Source organism: Histoplasma capsulatum, assembly GCF_000150115.1.
Source record: "Histoplasma capsulatum G186AR genomic scaffold supercont2.18, whole genome shotgun sequence".
Lineage (NCBI taxonomy): Eukaryota > Fungi > Ascomycota > Eurotiomycetes > Onygenales > Ajellomycetaceae > Histoplasma > Histoplasma capsulatum.
The window spans coordinates 21,328-39,312 of record NW_025544818.1 but is presented as its reverse complement, the minus strand read 5'-3'; the positions used below and the strand labels follow the sequence as shown (position 1 = coordinate 39,312).

Sequence of the window (17,985 nt, the reverse complement as noted above, 5' to 3'; positions counted from 1 at the left end):
CAATATTGTTACATTGGGAGAATAATTGGGCCCCTGGTTGAGTACACAGTGGGGCTCAATATTATATTACCACAAAAAAGCTGGGGCAAAAAATCTGCAAAGAAATCATGCGCAGTACAGAATAGAACAGATCGAAGGATTTTTTCTTTTTCAATCCCCCGACGCTAAATGAACTCCGATGTCCCTGTTCCGTATTCAGACTGCCTGCTCCTGTTTTTTTTTTTTTTCAGTGTCGCATCCAACCCATCCTAACGCCAGAGCTTGCCCATTGATACCGAAACCAAGAACCAGCTATTCGCCCAGAGTATCCTATATTGGTACAGAAAGATAATAAACAAGATTTTAAATGAATAGATCAGGCGAAAAGCGTAAGCGAACAAACTATAAAATACGACTTCGACGAGATGTGGGCAGCAATTTGGGCAGTCATGGTTTACCAAGCATAAAGTTCCACGTCCTCGGCGTCCCGTCCGTTCCAGTCCTCGTCATCGGTATCGTCGTCCACAACGTTATCGTTCGTCAGGAGATGGTCAGCGGGCCGTAAATTGTCCACACGTATCTCTACCACATCACACATGCCGTGAATGAACTCTCCTCTATCACCTGAATTGGGTTGAGCATTGCTATGTTTGGTGATTGTCCGTCGCTCGTCGTCGCTGGATTCGACGGATTGCTGGCGGGCAATTCGTGTACTCTGCCTCCGCCATTGAGGAGCTGGTGCTTCTCTCTCAGTGCTAGAATACGATCCAGAAAACGCCTCACGGGTATATCCCACGGCATGGTGTTTTCTGGGAATCGATTTACAACACTGATTGGGCGGTGGTGACCTCCTACGATATGTCCTTTCTAATTTGCTTACCCATTCTCTGCGGAAGGATGCCCTGTCACGCCATCCGATTTCAAGGATAGCTGATAATATGAGGACCCTCAGGTTGGGTAAATACGGTGCCGAACGGATCAAAGAGTCGAAGAATAGCATGGCTGTGGACATCTCCCATTTTCGCAACCGCTCCAGTTTCAGGATCTGTAGCGAAGCTGGCCACGATGGAACTTCCGAGTCGTGGAGAAGTTCATCAAAGTATGGAACGACATCATGGGCAAATGAGACTGGTGAGGTGAAATTCAAGTCTAGAGTGAATACTTCTAGATGTGGACATGATGTGGCCAAGTCAACCATGAAGGACATGTTGAGATGCCGGTTATGTTCGAGCACCAGTTCACAAAGGCTCTGGCCGCGACGGACGAGGAAGGTGCGAAGGTTTGCAGATGTAACATTTTCGCAGTTGACTAGTTTTAGTGACCTGAGGTTCAGGTCGAGAAATGATAATAGATTATCATCGACATTGTAACATCGATTGAATTCTAGCTCTTGCAACCCCGGGAGCAACGATAGGGCAGTTACGAAGTGGTTTCCCGGTTTTGCTTCGGCCTCACCTGAAGCATTTCCATCAGTATTGTCGTTTATTGAGGAGATGGGAGGCAGGTTGAGGAGCTGTAAACTCCTCAAGCTCGTAAATGCTGGACGACGGTGGACCGCTGCTATCTCCTGTGGCTGGAAGCGTGGTGATGACAACAAGAATTCTCCATTCCAAGCCCAACTGCGAAGACGGATATTGCTTGCATCTAGAGCATCAAGAAAATTTCCCCACGTATTTAAGCGCTGCTTCGCATTCATGAGAGGGGGTAGTGCAAATTGTGTGGTATCGTGGAGCCGTATGTGCTGGAGTTGAGGCGTGAGAGCAATCAGTTGTCCGAGGTTAACATGGCGGACGTGATAATGGCGAAATAGGATGTCAAGCCGTTTGATTTTGTTTCTATAGTTTGTAAAAAGATTTTCCTGTGGTTGCTCCAACAAATGGACCAAGCCCGCCAACCTGGATGGAGGGAAAAGAGGCGGCGAATAGTAGAGAGCTGCCATGGCAGGCTCAAAAAACTTTCGACAGAGACGCGACGTGCTTAATAGCCATCGAACTGACTTGGTGGCATCAGATAATGCCTGAGAGCTAATCGGGGGGAAAGCATGATTGAAAATACTGAGAAGAACATGATAGGGGAGATATTGCCAAGGTGGAATCACCCCAGATGACGCTATTTGTGTTTCATCAACCTCCGCATGGCGCCTCTGCTTCTTGGGCGTTGGGATTTTCGGAGTTCGCTGAGAGCTTCTGGAAATCAGTGAGCTTTTACGGCGAGAAGATGGTATTCGCGACTCGATTCTGGGCAGCAGCTGTACGGTGGAGCCGCTTTCAATTGTAGCATTAGATGGTTGATGAGAATCATAGTTGGCCAAGTCTTCACGGTAGGCTGGCCGACGAATGGACAAGTGGAATGCATCTGAGCCATCATCATCCGTTTCATCAAGGAAAGACAAATCATCGTCGGAGCTATTCTCACGATACGTTTTTACCCTCTTTCGGCTTGAGCGAACCGGGCGCGATGAGAGCTCCCGCGGACTAGGGGGAAGCGGTCGAAGTGTGGGAGCCATAGGCACAATAAAGGAAATTCAAATCTTGAAACCAATGAGACTGCATTGATTAGGGATATCCTAGTCTTGATCTGATTCAAGCCTGTGGTAGCATGTTTGGCACATCCAGTGAATTCCAAGCAGAGGGCACAGATAGTCCCTCCAATAACAACAATATTATGATTCTACCCGGCATACAGTTGAACGGTGTTCTAAAAAAGCTGAATGGGGTTCAAATTTTCAGCTGGTAAAGCCTCAGGTTGGGAGTTTGAACCAACACCAGAGAGTCCATGACAGGCTTCAAAGTTGAGTGAGGCTCAAAAATTGCACGCTGTAATTTTGACCTCATTCAACTCTAGTGTGGTCTGAACTAGATTCCTATAGCCATAATCTCAATCATTTTAAATCTTTTTCCAGAAAATACTTTTTCTATATTTCTCAGACTCTAATAGCTAACTCTAGTCTCCACTAATATAATTCTATCTTTATTCTGCATTGAGAGTGATGAGAGGTGTTTGCTCGTGAAAAAAACCAAAATTTCTTGGCAAAAACCCGGACTGTTAAGATGTTGACTCCGCTTGATACGATCGCCAACCTCCTCAATAATGGCCAAGTTAAGCAGGCTTCGAAGCTTCAACGCCGCACGTTATTTCAAGGTCTCGTTGGGCGAATTTACTACGAACCGCCCCCTCTCCTCTCCGACACCGTGACTGAGCTTATACTGGAAAGAGATATAGTAGCAATAGCAACACGGCAAAATGGTAATTTCAGATTGGATGGCGCCTCTTGCTTTGTTTTTGGAGGTTTAGCGATGAACAGCCAATACCGGATGTGGGAATCTCGGCCGGAGTATTGATCGGATCTACATCGAGGGGATATGACACGAGTATATCCTCAAGACAGTTAATCTTCCTCTTTACGAACCGCGCGACACCAATGTCTCTCGAAGGGAGCTTCGAGTACTTTGCAACTGGTGGGGGTTGCGGTATCTACAAATCCTCATGTGACTTCGGGTGGTGGTGATGGACCACTGGTGGTGAAATAGTATTCTACTCGAGGCATATCCTGGAGGATAATTGCGGTAGGTGCTTTCCGAAAACCATGTTGCAGAGTATGTTTGGGAGAAATGCCCCCTTCATATCGGAACTGCTCTGAATCGCTTTCATGAGGCAAAGAAAACTCAATGGATATGAAATCCTTGAATATCGTTTTTGACGGCGAAGGGAATGCGGTGGTTATCGACATCAGCGGCTTTGGCGGGGTAACTCACCAATATTGTTCCCCGGGGGTTTCAAGATGAGATGTCTTCCTTGGTCTTCCGTTCAACAACGTTGACTTAACATGGATAGACAATAGGCTGATTGCATAGCGGTTGGATGTTGGCATGTAAACTATCAAGTAATCAAGTATCGTGGCCAAATAGGTTACCCCGCAAATTGAGTGCCCCTATTGGAAACGGCATTGCTCCAAGAGGCCAAATACCAAATTTAGTACGATAAAAAGTAGATATTTAGCTTCTTTTGAAAATCGTAGATATTATTTTATCACTCTAGTACTAGTTGTATTTATATATTGTTCGAGTGTGAATCCATGGGCTACAAGATATCAACCAATCATGTAAACACCATTTAAAAGGTAAAAGGAAGAAAAAAACTAGAAACTATAAGTTCAAAAACACAATGCTACTTGGGATATTTGTAGAGTACACTAAAACACAGACATCCATTACTCAGTCCAACATATCCGAAAGAAATCCCCTCATATTAGTGGCACGCTTTCCCATATCTGCGTAGTCTGATATAATTATATGGAAGCGGTGCAAGAAAGCCTGCGGCCATAGAAACCAGAGCAGCACCCCAAAAATTGGGGTCAGATAAGGAGACAACACCTCCAGTCAAATGATAGTCCACTACATTTTGGACTGCTTCCATGCTAGCCATCGAAATCATACTCATCCCTGCAGCTGTTTTAAGAGCCTGCAACCAGCCCAGTTTATCGCGTCCAAAGTGGAGCAGAACAGTTTCAACAGTCATGGAACTTGCAACGCCAGCCGCCACTAGCGAAAAATTGTCAGTATGTGCTACAACGAGACCCAAATGTGTCGAGAAAGAAAGGAAGGTAAAACAGGGCAAGACATACTAGATGCCCCCATAACGTAGCCGACGGCGATGTACGGATGATATGCCTGTAAAAACCACATACAAGAAAAGTCACCTATCGTACAGCCAATTAAGCAGCGCAGTGTGTTGAATACGGCTCTTTTCCAAACAGGCCTCGATTTCCAAAAATTTAAGGTAAGTGGGGATGGCAAAAGGGCTGGTGGCGAGCGATGGCACTGTCGGTTTACCTTTGATGATGTCGTTGCTATTCCCAGCGGCGTGCTGGGAATATGGTGTTTTGACCGGAATTTACAGACAACATTCCTCAAAGACGTGAGACGGTTACCAGATTGTTCGCCATGCAAAACATGGACCCCAAATAACAATTCATGGGTGACCCTCGTCCTGCTCGTATACCTTAACGCCCACATGGTTAAAAGGTGTGATAGGACAAAAGAATAGCGAAATCAATATATGGTAATTCGATTATCAGTGACAGCTATGGTGCGGTGTCCCTGGATTTTTATGTTGCTTCGCAAAGTTTGAAAGACGAGGCAACGCTAGGAGGAACCCAGATATAGCAATACGGTAGAAGGTGCGGCGATCTAGGCCGTTTCGCCTTATGCTTTCAGTGAGGATAAGCAGGGTAATCCAGAAGAAGACGGGCCGGAGGGACTGAAGTTGGGATGCGGAAGCAGATCCAAGGGAAAAAAAGTCAAGTAGGGTCTTAATAATTTCGAATGATGTAGTATTAGCATCGATGCAGAAGACACATGGTTAATCCAGGAGGATTGAAAAGATGAAGTAGGGATAGTTTACCGGAAGCCAGCAGCAGGAGCTATGAAGGAGAGCAGATGCAACGGGTGAAATCAGCGAAAACCGCGATGAACCAGCGAGATTTGACTTTGGACTAGTTTTGGAGTCTGCGGAAGCCTTTTGCTCATTGTCTGAATCACAACAGGATGCCATAGGTATGGTTCAACGGGAGATTGCTGGCTGTGTCAAGGAATCAATATCAGGGGGTATCAAGAGCTTATAAACAGGATCCAGGACCTATGCCGACAATAGAGCAATCTCGCAAAAACCACGCAATTATTGCTGTCTGGACTTCAAATGGTTATGGATTAGATCAGAAACTGAGAAAGCAATGAGCGATTTGTGCGGGTGAACATGTTTCTGGTTGTAAATGGAGCCGCCGAGTCGCCGCCCAATTTATTTAGTCTCAGTCCCACGCATGCTAACACAGCCAACATCGTTACGCTCGCAGTAAACCCTTCGAAATGAATTTCAATAATCAACTTCATCTACTCAACATTTCTATATCATGAGAGGTGATAGATATATTGATACCACTGATTTTTATTTCTATATCTCTACTTTTTTCTCTAATCTAAATTCAATCGAGGGTATAAAATTTATAAAGAGCGGAATATAAGCTGATCATGAAGAAAGGTTTCTGGGCTCCAAAGCTTTTAAACTACACCCAACTCCAGTAATACCAGCTAAAACACACCCACACCATTCAGAGTCACATACAAATGCACGCTCACCACCTCGATACAGAGTTAGAGGCTATAGGATTAGAATTAGCTAAGGGGTTAGAGCCTGAGAAATATGATTCAAGTCATTGCATTGAGAGGAGTACATTAGTTAACTAAGTAAGTTAGTTATTCAGAGGTGTGGATTAATAATCTTTCATGGTACATTTTAGTTGAGTCGATCTTGATTGCGATTTTAAGCCACGCCGAAGGTTTTTCCGGCCGAGATTTTTAAAACGACTGTTTTGCCAAATGCACAAACATGTCCATGGTTTCAACCACTGTCCAACAGCACTCAATGTTGAACTTCCGAGCAAGCCAACGAATTAGCATTCCTTTGGCCTAACCATCTTAAATTTCCCATTTTCACGCAATGTCCACCAATGAGCCTCATGGTGAACCCGTTCTCCCCAGCTCCAGTAGGGCTCCCTGCACCAGTAGATGAGCATGCAGCAAGGCTCAGACTATCAACCTACAAGCCACAAACATCTGGAGATCAGACAAGCAAAATTCTTGAAAGCTTTCTCGACCATCTACCTTACGAGGGAAAACAAAATATCATACCTTTCATTACAAACTGTGATGATGATAATCGTCTCTTTGAGCTTTCAGAGCACCTGCAAGCAACCATTCTAACTAAACGTAGATGTCCGCTATGAAATCCATGCTAAGCCAGTTTTGTCTTACTGACATTTCTACATCAGTGAGAGTACGATTTACCCCGACAATCACTCCATCACCCCTTCCAGAAGCAGAATATCGAACCATGGAAGTTGCAGCTCATATGATTGCGCGTAGTCCACGATACTCTCAATCAAAGCTGAAGCATGATTGTTTCAAGAGAGATAATTACCGGTGTATGATCACCGGGGTATATGACTATAGACACGCGCCTGGGAATGTTCCAGACAGTATAATTCAAAAAACAGGCGCTACCGATCTAGTTCACATACTTCCCTTCGCTCTAGGCAATTACCAAACTAAAATTCAGGTTAGTGTTGCATCTTGCTACTCGAGTATCAATACCTAACCTCAGCTACAGGAACAACAATTGGCTAGAGTATGGGAGAGTCTAAACACCTGTTTCCCTGGCATCCGCTCTCACACCAATTTGTCTGCAGATACGATAAATGACTATAGCAATTTGATGACTCTTGAGGCTTCACTACATACGGTATTCGGCAACTTTGAGATAGCTCTTGACCCAACGGTACGTAGCACTCAGAGAATATGTTGGCTGATAGAACAAACTAACCATACGCCGTAGAGTGAGGAAAACAGCTATCGGATGATGATCTACCGTCCCATTCCTACACTTCTGCTCGAGATCCTTCCTCAGCCGAATGAGAACAATGAACGTATCATCAAGTTTGAGAAACATGCCGACTACGAACTGCCTAATCGCGTGTTACTCGGTACGCATGCCGCAGTTGCGAAGATACTACATGCAACCGGAATGGCCGAGACAATTGAGAAGATCTTGCGTGATCGAGAAGAACTTCTCTTCCTTGCTGAAGATGGAAGTACAGACTTAAAGCGGCTTTTATTACTAGCATATTAAATGAAAGGAGATATTACAATAGCGGTGTATCGCTACGTGTCGCTCTTTCTCTATTCCTAGACCAACGACGCGGAATTCTGTGCTCAGAGACGGTGTTTGTCAATGTCGATGAAAAATTAGTCAAGCGATACGTTAGAAGCATATGTCATTTCTGCTGGACGACTGAGTAGTTGTATTAGATGCTAGCTACTGTGGGTTAAATGCTGTGCCTTTAGGCAGAAGTTATCTTTAGGAATGAAGTGCTATGCACTTCATCTAGTTTCTAAACACCAGTCCAGATCGTTCATGAACTCAAAACCTTCGCCCATTCTCTTCCACCTCAAACACATAGTGCAGCTCATATTGGTCAATATTTCTGTTCGATCCCGAATATTTAACCTTTCAACCCTCATTTCAACGCCCAATCACCAATTTTTGGACCCACAGATTTTGTCCGCCAAATGCGGATGACCCGGGGTAGTCCTACGGATGTGAAGGTATGTGATGTGACAAGAGTTGCAATTGAGTCGTTTCAAGATATTACATCTAACATTGTTCAAACCCCTCAGGCGAATCCCCAAGTACGCTAAGCCTGGAGAGATAGGCTACCAAGAGCTAGCAGCATATATGGGAAATGCTAAGCAGGAGTATCATAGCCGAGTTTTCAAGTTGTATGACAAGGAAGGAGTTTCGTGAAAATTTAAATGTAACCCAGAGGTAGAGATACATAGACTAACATTTCTCCAGGATGCACCGCGATGGCCATCAAAACGTATTCAAACGCCTAATCGAATCATCTACTTGCCGATTTCAAGGCAAAGTAAAAAGTTTCTGAGAGGATTAGCCAGCGTGTCGACCAACGACACAACCTTTGATAGAAATTTAGGTTCATGCGCTCTAGAAACAAAAAACACAGGGAGGTGACTCAAGACAATGATGAAGTGAAGCTTCAATTTACAGCTCTCCAACTAAGAGATCAAAACCCGAAAAATGTAGGGAGATCAAGTTGGAACCTATTAATGCGACAGTTACGACTGCGTGTAAATTTTGAGTGATAGAGATGATTTCCTTACAATGTCTTCCAGTATGGAAATGTCTCTGGGTATTTCCTTTCTTGTTCTCAACCTTAAAAGGGTTGAGATGTTGATGCTTTGGAGAATATCAAGGATGGAGACCAGAATCAACTGTGCTATGCATTTGCATTGTGTCTGGATAATGACCAGCTCCCAAGCTATTGGAATGAAATACTGCCTAAGAGGGAATCGATTTCTCATTATATATAGTGTCACAGTTGCTTATTAGCTGTCGAATCACCGTGGAAATTACAACACCAACAGTTTGCCATAAAGGAAGGCAAACGGTGAATGCACAACTTCACCCTTGTTTGAGCCCCTAATAACACTTTCGAAGAAAAGGATATATCTTTTCTACTGCATCTCAAAAATTTCTATTTTGTTTCTATATCACTTTCTAAGAAGACTCCTGCAGTACATCCGTCAAGATTTCGAGTTACAACAGTTCAAACCCTGTCCCCGAGCCGAATCCGAAGATGGGCGCTGAAAGTGGTACTATGAAGCTGAAGTGGGATCACGCAACAGAAGTGAAGGTAAATATAGTAAACAAATTGTCAAGCTATGGCAATTTCCCCACTGAACTATACCTCTTCTACTTCCACGTATTACTTTTGTTTGCAAAATAATGATTTACATAATTTTTAGCTCCTCATGCAAATCATTAAAAACGCAAAACTGGGGAAGAAAGATCATGAAGAGCTCGCGGAGTATATGGGTAAGTCATCCGCTACAACTCCCTTTACGCGAGTTTACTGTTGAGATAATTCCTCAAAAATAACCCATACAGTATTGCTATATGACGCATTTAATAACATAGAGCAGGATGTACTCCAAAAGCAATTAAAGAACATCTATTTTTCATGCGGAAGGCCTCCCTCAAGGCAGAATCTAGCGGTTCTGGACCCTCCACCCCCGAGAAAGGGACAGGTGCAAAGCCCACCCCTGAAAAACGTACGCCAGCGAGTGGCAAGCTTGGAAGTAAGAAACGAAAGAGTGCAGGCGATGATGACAGCAAGACTCTAGTGGATGAATCCCCTGTAAAGCAAGTCAAAACCGAATACTTAAACGGGATCGAAATCAAGGATTTATGCAAGGATGCCAGAGTTTAAATCCTGGGTTTAAATTCAGAAGGAACAACTTGTTCGGGGCGCCTAGAAGACAAGTCGTTGAAGCATGTATTAGAAATAGTGTACTCATACATGAGCGGATAATGGGAGAGTCAATGCAGAGGAGGCGTTAGTGCTCGAGGACATTTGAGGTGGTCCAGGGGAATGTTAAAAAGTACAACAATCCGAATCTGAATTATTTCTCCTACAAATGTTGGAAGGTTAGTGATGAGAGTAGAGTAGGATGTGATGCATTCATGGCAACCGGTAGGCATCCAGGTCCATTCCTATCTAGAAGGGATAATGTGCTTGATTTCCTGGAGCTTATTCTTGGACGCAAGTTATTTTTCTATGCTATAAGCTTTTCCAATTGCCATAGGAGTGTGAAGCCCGTGAAAAGATGCAGTGAACCAATAACATTGTGCATAAGAAAATCATAAATCAGCGCCACACTAAGAGCAGGATAAGAAACTTAACCAGATCCATTAAGCCTTCCACCGCAAGAACAAGCGGAAGGGAGCAATTATTGAAGAGAAGAAAAAAAAGTAAAAACTCCAGAAAAAGCAGGTGCCACGTCATTTTCAGAACCAAGCAGCGAAATTCCATAAAACGTATAAGATCAGAAAGCTGCTGCTATTCTCCAGTATACCACTCGCGGCCCGCACTCCTGGAGAGCTGTTGCGTTAAGCATACTCCGTGGCGCCAACTGCTTCACTGTCGTTAACGTGAATTTTGCCATAACCATCGGCTAGCTCCGCCGTCGTAGAGTTCATGAATTCACTGTCACTGCTTTCGTGTTGAGCCTCGTCATCTGTACGCTCCTTGTAAGTAATCTTGTCATGTGGGAGAGGAAGGACAGCTCCCGCACATTTAGATAGGGTACGCATGGTCATAGGAACCACCATCCCATCAATTGGGGAATCAGCGTAATCGTTGTATTCGTGTTTAATAGTTTGTATATTCGAAGTGGGAGAAATGTAAGCCTCAGTTTTGATATCTTTTTTGCCGGTCAAAGTGGCATTCCCGCGTTTGCGTTTTGCGGACGTGCGGTTACGGGGGCTCGGTGTGGCCAGCTTTGTTGGAGTGGAAGTAGGAGTTGCACTTTTGCCATTTTTGATGCGCGACTTGATTTTGACCAGACGCTCAGTAATAGCCCGAGGAGTGGGCTTAGCCTTCGGGTCGTCGCCGGCTGTCTGGAATTAGCATGTGAAAGTAAAGAAGGTATATAAAAAGTGAGCAATTCATACGCCATGCTTCGGACACGCTTGTTGCATCCACGCTTAGTTCGTGAGTCTCCAAAATTTTCAGCAACAGCTTGAGGTAAAATTGTCAGTAAAGATTGCAAAGCGTAGATATAAAAACAATGAAAGTTTTCATTTAGAGATAAATTTGAGTAAAGTAGGCCATATAAATCAATGGACTGAGGAGGAGTGAAGGATTGATTGGTATTCTGGTGAGTTAACAAACAACTCTTACTTGCTGGTCCATCTCTGGGGTCCATTTTACCATTTTCGTAAGATGGGAAGAGTATGAACACGGTGAATGTTCGAAAGATTTGTATAAAATGAGTCCACTAAAGCTCAGAGGAAAGGATATGTAAAAAGTAGAGACGACGGGTGGATTAGAAAGAGAGCTGGAGGTTGTGGAATGTTATCATCAAGGCTTAGCACGAGATGAGTATTGTAGCTTTACTGAGGAACAAAGGGAGGTAGGTTAAAAGAAAAGAGAGAGAGGAACAGAGTGAAAGGTGTTTCTAAAGTAAACAGAAGAAGAAATTGTCGGAACATAAAGTTGTGATTTGAAAGGTCAGTGAATAAAGCTTGCATGTGTTATTGTCAAGGCTGGCAGGATGGAGAAAAAACTTTCAGTGAGAGGAAGCTCATAAGAGCTTGAAAGTAACAATATTACGAGAAAGGAATAAAAGAGGGTTGAAAGCTGAGAGTATCGATATTCACCTTTCCAGGTATTTTCATAGGAGCTCTAACCGTCTCAAAAGCCTGGCTGAAGGCAACTGATCCCATCTGTTGGATTCCAAGGCATGTAATTAGGGGTGTAGCATAATTACTTCTAACTTCAAATGAAAGATCTTGCAGACTCTATTCCACGGGTTTGAGTAGGGGATCCATGAAACACAACGCGGTTCCACTACAGCCTGCAAGCTTTTCATCCGGGAAGTTCCTCAATCCCACATTAAGGTTTTGATGGATCCACATTCTTATTTCCCGCTCCCGTCTTGGCAAAACCCTACTTCAACCCCATCCCATCATCGTTCTTTTTCGTCTGATTGAAAGCTGAAGCCGCGTGCAAGGGAAGTCAACGGTGGCGTCTTTTACAGACATTGATCCCGCACAAACCAAGTTTCATCAATGATCTATCCTATAAACTTGACATGTTCTTTGTTACATCACCCATCAACTATTCACTTGCTACATTCCTCTCCGCCTGTTCCTCGAAGTTCATGTTTGCCTAAAAGGAGCCATCTGCTTTTTAGGGCTCGCATATCTCAAAACTTATTATTGACGTTAATCAGCTACTTTTTGACTTCCTGTTAGTTGATATTTTCGTAGAAGTTTTATATGCAAAGCATGTGATAACTATATCTTGCAAAACCCGAATTACCAGTCTCATTAAATACTGCTAAATTAACGGAGTTGCTCACTACAAACGCAGCCAAAATATCCTATTCTTACATCATCTTAGCGTGTTGTCCGCGCACAATTTCGCAAACCAGGTGACCCTCATGCCCCAGTTTTCACATCGCCAGGTCGTCATTGAATTTCTATTTCTGCTTCTGAAGATTGTAGTACAATTTCGATGCATTTATCTCAACCCTCATTTGACAACATCATTGGTATTGCGGGCTTCTACCAGCATTGTATCAAGCTATGGGAAGCTTTTAAAATTCTCCTCGTACCGCATGATTGCAAAAGCCAATTCAAGACCTATCAGTGGCATGGTGCAACAAAAATATAGTTTTCTCTAATGTGGAATGACAATCTTTAAGTGGCAGTTCATGTATGCTTCACATTGCATGCCATAGTTTGTATAACACATGAACATTATTCACTTCACATTGGCCTTGTTGTTTCCACTCACTCTTCACTTAGATGTCAAGTCACAGCCTGATTAAATTTCAGTTTATAACTGGCATTGTCGACGAAACGTGCTTCCTATTAGCTTAAAGTCTCAATATTTTCCGAGATCCATTCCTTCTCTTGGATCCAAAACACCTCACTTTTAAGGTCTCAGGTATGGCTTTCTATCGCTCGGCCATATTATCCAGTCGGGCTTGAACTAACCGTGGAAGAACTTTTGTAGGTTCTTGCCGAACTCCACAAAATGGGCATAAATTGGAATAAGGACGCAATCGAGCGCATCATCGGTGCGTTACTGGCAGCGCATCCAGGATTTACCGTAAGATCTATATAACTGGCAGTCGTTTCTTCCCGATTATTTATCTATCTTATACTAAATCAATACATTAGCCGGATTACAAAACAATGGCAGTCCATTTTGGCCAAGGTGCCACCTACGACTCCATGCAAGGTCGTTTCCGCGAGTATCGTAAAATTGCACAGAGCATGCGTCAGGACAACCAAGAACCAGCTAATTCTCGAACTCCAATCCGCCGCACTACTAGCGGTGGCCGCATTAGCAAACCGAGCTCTGCAGCTAAAAGCGGCCGGATGCAAACGCCCTTGACCCCGACTAAACTGGGCAAAGTGAAAACCGAGAACGGATTTGCCAACCCTATCCTGATCAACGAAGGATTGGATTATTTCGTCAAAAGCAATAGCGACGCCAGTATTCCTTATGAAGAAAGCCCAGCAAATAGCGCACCATCCCCGAAGGCAAAAATTCAGAACCATTTCATTGAGATAGGCAATTTGAAAAACGAGTACGAATCCAACAATAGCTTCTCAAGGGGATGTGAGAATGTGGCGGTCAATATAGGCCAAGAGCTAGCAGAGGCGGTGGGATATTCTAGTGGAGACGCGACATATGCTGAATACGATGATACTGTCTAAATTGGGCTTCTCGCTTCGTCTTATAGGTGACCTATTTGTCCCTCTTGATAAAGTTGCACCCAGAGCGTGGATTTTTTAAATATGCTTCCAGAACGGTGTAGTAGGATCTTGGGATTAGGTTCGGGATGTTTGGATGAATCAAAGATTAACTGTAGGAAACTAGGCTTCATCTAATAACCATAAAGGAAATGAATTGATGTTCGCTCAGAGTCCTCCAAAATATGTCTATTCATTGGGTGTAACATTTCGCAATACAAGCCCCCAAACCAGTTTCCAGTATCGTTCAGGCTCAGACCTCATGTGTCCGACATGCGGACCATTAAATAATTCAGCCGACACCTCCCAGCCCCTCGACTTTGCCTGAGCCACATTCTCTTCCACATGCTTCCAGTCAACCAGTTCATCAGTTTTCGAGTATATATAGCATCTCTTCGCTCCCAAATCAATGAGGGTAGGGTCATTTATCTCATCCCCCGCAAGATCAATCGCATTTGTTTCTCTCCTAAGCTTACAAGCCAGCCAATGAGATATTAATACAGCCCAAATAACACAGAGCCCCACCATCCGAAAGAGGAAAAACTGAGGGAGCCCGTATGAAAACGCCCTGGCGGTGGCAAGGAGGGCGTGTCGGCCAGGAGCGCTATCGAAAATTAGCGATTTGGTAGGGAGAGGCTTGCCCGTGGACGTGCGATACTCGGCGGCAACGTGATGTAATGAAAAAACCCCGCCATTGGAGAAGACGTGGAAGTGCATTGGGCCATCTGAGGCACACAACGCGCTTACCAACGGGACGACACGCAGACGGTGAGATTTTTTCGAGCCTCTGAACATCAAATCGGTGGAGAGAGTTCTCATGCAAATGATGCGCGCATTCGGGAGGACTTTAATGTATTCGTTGATATATTTCGCAGTGTGGCGGGGTGCTGCGTCCATCCAGAATAGGAGACATATTGTCTCCCTTGGCGATTCAGGGGATGGGGACGCTGATGTCGGTTTGTCACGTATATATATAGTGGGTGACAGTTTTGTAAATGAAGAAAATATTTCGTCGAAGCGCTCTGGCGATGAGCCGGACGTTGTGTTCGAAGCCATAGCAATAATTGCTTCTGGATATGCAATCCCTTCGCGGGTCGTCTGTCAACATCAACAGCTGGCGGCGGGATTCATGTACTTAAAATAAATATGCCCTGGATGAATAGCCTCGGTATCAACCGGGCCAGGTTCTGGAAATTCGGGATGCTCCACCAAATCCACCACTAAAAGCGCCGCTCATTAGAAATAAGTGACAAAATTGTCCGGTATCTTCTATTACCATCCATGTACAGTCAACTATTCAATGATTAATTTTTAACTACGAGTAACTAACCACTGTGAATTTTGGGGTGGGGAAAGTTATCCTACTCACGAGTACGGCGGATCCTCTCAAACAGTTTTGATTATTCAGGTGCCACAGGCATTAACCACTCTTAGAGCCCTGTTGCGACTCTTGTTAAGATATGGAATGGAAACACTCAATGCTGGTTGCAATATTACAGCTTAAATTCTTAGCGCCGTCGTTGACAAGTAACTAGCTATTACTAGTGGTGAATGATACAGGATCCCTCCACTCACTCTCAGCCATCCCGCTTATCATCTGCTTCTTGAGCTTACTACCACGCTAGTAGCAGCCCAATCCTCAGCGATGCTCAGCTAACTATGTCCGTTTTCCCTCGTATTCCTGTGCCTCGCAGGCAACGGGAAACCTTTCGCGAACACAGAGGGGGTTAGGAAAACTCAAATTTGATCCTTCTATTGCTGAAATGGTTGAAGATGAAGCGGCATGAGAGTTTTGTATTCTTTGGGGCCAACTGACACCATGTTTTTCTTCTCAATGTTGCATTAGTTAGTTACTCTGTGCCACCCCAGTCCGTGACTCTGGCAAGCTCCTTAGAATTCTCCGTATCGGATTGAGTCAACCCTTGCCCCAGTTTGCACTTGTCAAGTGTTGCTTCTGTAAACTTTCAGCTTCCAAAACCACATTATTGGTTATTAAATCTCAACCGCCTGCCATGTGGAATATTTTGGCCATAGCTCGACGCCTGATAAGACGCATTTTCTTAAACCGTATTTTGAGGGCGCGATCGCCACCTAATCCTTGCTAGTGTGGTATATGTACGTATTCTAGATATACTCCCCCAGCCCCGAAGTAGCAATCATTCGGAAGTCAAATGTAAAAGGAGATGTAGATTGTGACATCCACCTGATTCCGTTTGTCTAGATATTCTATAGTTATCTTATTGGCTCCTGTAATCCATGGTTGTGCCAAGCCTTCCCATTCCAAGAAACTTCTTCGTCAAAGGAAAGGAAAAAAAGTAAAATAAACATCACGTTGTTGTCCTAGCTATGCTAAAACGAAACAAGCAAAGTCCAACTACATTGGGCGATTGGATCTATGCCCGAGCGTTCGACCCGGGCTCCGTGCTTTCGGATCACTTTTGCTCTCATTATCGCTGGTAGACACGGGAGTTGATGGGTCTCCAGTACTTGCCCCTTTTCTTTTGGCGACTCCACGCAATGTTTGGCCAACCCCATTGAATTTTGGCTGCCCATCCTCCACTTTCTCTTTCGCATCTCGCTTCTTCACTGGTTTAAGCGCATAGCCAAAAAACAGCTTACCAGGCTGTAAACGGAGTGGTTGAGGCCCATTCATCCCGGGATTGGGCAGAGGAAGTTGTGAAGCATTAGAAGATGCGCCAGACACTGGAGTGGACGCTGTTGGAGTTGATCCTTTGCTTCCCTTCTTAGTATTCAGCCGTTGCCCACCGATAAGGAAGTTAGAAGATATAGCCTTGGCTCCCTTTGTCGCGTCCATTAACTCAGGCGCAATGGCGGAGTAATTTATTGACTGTGCCATTGTGCCGTGAGAATGAAGCATGCCACCAGCCGGAAGACTTCCGCCAATTGCACTCTGCGGCTTGCTCGGTTCGTTGATTCGTTTTGGTTCTTCGTATCCCACAGGGGTAGCAAAGTCTACTTCGAGGTCTGTTTCCAAAACCGAGATAGCATTTTTGGAGTGCTGTGGTTTTGTCTCGAGCACCGCCATTTCGTAGGTGTGGTCATTATATGAGAAGGTAAAAATGTCATCTTTAGAAAGGCAAGAGAAGTTGCGGAAGGCATTCTCTAGGACAGCCTTGGGGTCGCTAATATCGAGGAACGACGTTGACTGCGCTTGCAGTTTGATGTACTGACCTGGCGGAAGATCTGTTGATTTAATTTGCAAGAGATCTCCAGGTTCAAGAAGAAGGGTTTGCATAATCTAGAAATTTCGCAGAGCATACAGTTAGCAAGTTACCATATACATATTCCTTGTTTCCAGGACTGAAAGTTCAACAGTAGCAAAGCACACCCAGAATGGCAGATATATCTTTCCCTCCTCAGCAATAAACTCCAGAACTCCAGCGTGCGTAGTCCGGTCTTTCACTCGATTGTGAAGCTCAAAAAGCATGGGATATGTAATGTGAAGCCGTGTGAGCTTGTCCAGCGCACTTGGCGGCATGATGACTTTTCCGCCATGGTTAACATTTTCTCGTTCTGGTCCGGGAAGCATGGCCACGGGGTAGCATCTATAAAACTCATCAAACCGCCTAGGTATGTATCCTGGATGTCGCATCATAGACGGATGTAGTACTCCGTCCATCGGGTCCTCCCCCTCGTAAAAGCCCCCCTGAAACTGTTTGGTTTGAAATGTCAGCTCTCCGCAAATATAAACCGGATTTATGAAATATAGACAACGAGCTTACCATTCCCGCTACAGCAAGTATTGACGTCGCGTTAGCGGAGCTGTAAATAGAAGTTACAACTATATTTTTATTTACTGAGAGGGGATCTGGACAGAAAGTGGGTGGATTACCGCCGAGACAATAAAACCCGATGGTTGGTTCAACGTGACCGAACTCGGATATCAGGGAAAAGGGCGCCAAAGAAATCTAATAGGAAGAGAAAGATGTTGTAGAAACACGGGCAAGGATGCTGTAGTTCTTGCTGAAGGTTGACCGTGAACGCTGAGTGCTTTACACTAGTGGCAGGAGGCAAAGTAGGAATAGACTGACTAAGCAGCTAACTACAGTGACGCAACCTCAATCACGGAGGGACATTATT

At 44.4% G+C, this 17,985-nt stretch overlaps 9 protein-coding genes across 9 annotated transcripts; 3 read left to right on the top strand and 6 right to left on the bottom strand.

The window, feature by feature from the left end:
- Positions 1-433: 433 nt before the first annotated feature.
- On the bottom strand, positions 434-2,485 carry HCBG_08786 (uncharacterized protein; the record flags this gene model as incomplete). Its single annotated transcript, XM_045435835.1, has 1 exon — positions 434-2,485. One exon carries the CDS (start codon positions 2,483-2,485, stop codon positions 434-436), a length of 2,052 nt encoding a protein of 683 aa, XP_045283364.1.
- A 746-nt stretch (positions 2,486-3,231) lies between these two features.
- On the bottom strand, positions 3,232-3,709 carry HCBG_08785 (uncharacterized protein; the record flags this gene model as incomplete). The annotated part of the gene is given in 2 exon segments (XM_045435834.1): positions 3,232-3,453; positions 3,473-3,709. The coding sequence occupies 2 exon segments, from the start codon at positions 3,707-3,709 to the stop codon at positions 3,232-3,234; spliced, it is 459 nt and encodes a 152-aa protein (XP_045283363.1).
- Positions 3,710-4,078: 369 nt separating this feature from the next.
- HCBG_08784 (uncharacterized protein) lies at positions 4,079-5,692 on the bottom strand (the record flags this gene model as incomplete). Its single annotated transcript, XM_045435833.1, has 3 exons — positions 4,079-4,520; positions 4,604-5,289; positions 5,383-5,692. The coding sequence occupies 2 exons, from the start codon at positions 4,992-4,994 to the stop codon at positions 4,228-4,230; spliced, it is 684 nt and encodes a 227-aa protein (XP_045283362.1).
- Positions 5,693-6,484: 792 nt separating this feature from the next.
- On the top strand, positions 6,485-7,662 carry HCBG_08783 (uncharacterized protein; the record flags this gene model as incomplete). Its single annotated transcript, XM_045435832.1, has 4 exons — positions 6,485-6,743; positions 6,806-7,092; positions 7,144-7,311; positions 7,369-7,662. The coding sequence occupies 4 exons, from the start codon at positions 6,485-6,487 to the stop codon at positions 7,660-7,662; spliced, it is 1,008 nt and encodes a 335-aa protein (XP_045283361.1).
- Positions 7,663-9,190: 1,528 nt separating this feature from the next.
- HCBG_08782 (uncharacterized protein) lies at positions 9,191-9,823 on the top strand (the record flags this gene model as incomplete). The annotated part of the gene is made up of 3 exons (XM_045435831.1): positions 9,191-9,247; positions 9,360-9,429; positions 9,552-9,823. 3 exons carry the CDS (start codon positions 9,191-9,193, stop codon positions 9,821-9,823), a joined length of 399 nt encoding a protein of 132 aa, XP_045283360.1.
- Positions 9,824-10,503: 680 nt separating this feature from the next.
- HCBG_08781 (uncharacterized protein) lies at positions 10,504-11,329 on the bottom strand (the record flags this gene model as incomplete). Its single annotated transcript, XM_045435830.1, has 3 exons — positions 10,504-11,009; positions 11,068-11,134; positions 11,297-11,329. 3 exons carry the CDS (start codon positions 11,327-11,329, stop codon positions 10,504-10,506), a joined length of 606 nt encoding a protein of 201 aa, XP_045283359.1.
- Positions 11,330-13,159: 1,830 nt separating this feature from the next.
- Positions 13,160-13,848, top strand: HCBG_08780 (uncharacterized protein; the record flags this gene model as incomplete). The annotated part of the gene is made up of 2 exons (XM_045435829.1): positions 13,160-13,234; positions 13,306-13,848. The coding sequence occupies 2 exons, from the start codon at positions 13,160-13,162 to the stop codon at positions 13,846-13,848; spliced, it is 618 nt and encodes a 205-aa protein (XP_045283358.1).
- A 225-nt stretch (positions 13,849-14,073) lies between these two features.
- Positions 14,074-14,940, bottom strand: HCBG_08779 (uncharacterized protein; the record flags this gene model as incomplete). The annotated part of the gene is made up of 1 exon (XM_045435828.1): positions 14,074-14,940. The coding sequence occupies one exon, from the start codon at positions 14,938-14,940 to the stop codon at positions 14,074-14,076; it is 867 nt and encodes a 288-aa protein (XP_045283357.1).
- A 1,271-nt stretch (positions 14,941-16,211) lies between these two features.
- On the bottom strand, positions 16,212-17,830 carry HCBG_08778 (ubiquitin fusion degradation protein; the record flags this gene model as incomplete). The annotated part of the gene is made up of 4 exons (XM_045435827.1): positions 16,212-17,143; positions 17,234-17,551; positions 17,628-17,667; positions 17,738-17,830. 3 exons carry the CDS (start codon positions 17,628-17,630, stop codon positions 16,259-16,261), a joined length of 1,206 nt encoding a protein of 401 aa, XP_045283356.1.
- Between the last annotated feature and the right edge of the window lie 155 nt (positions 17,831-17,985).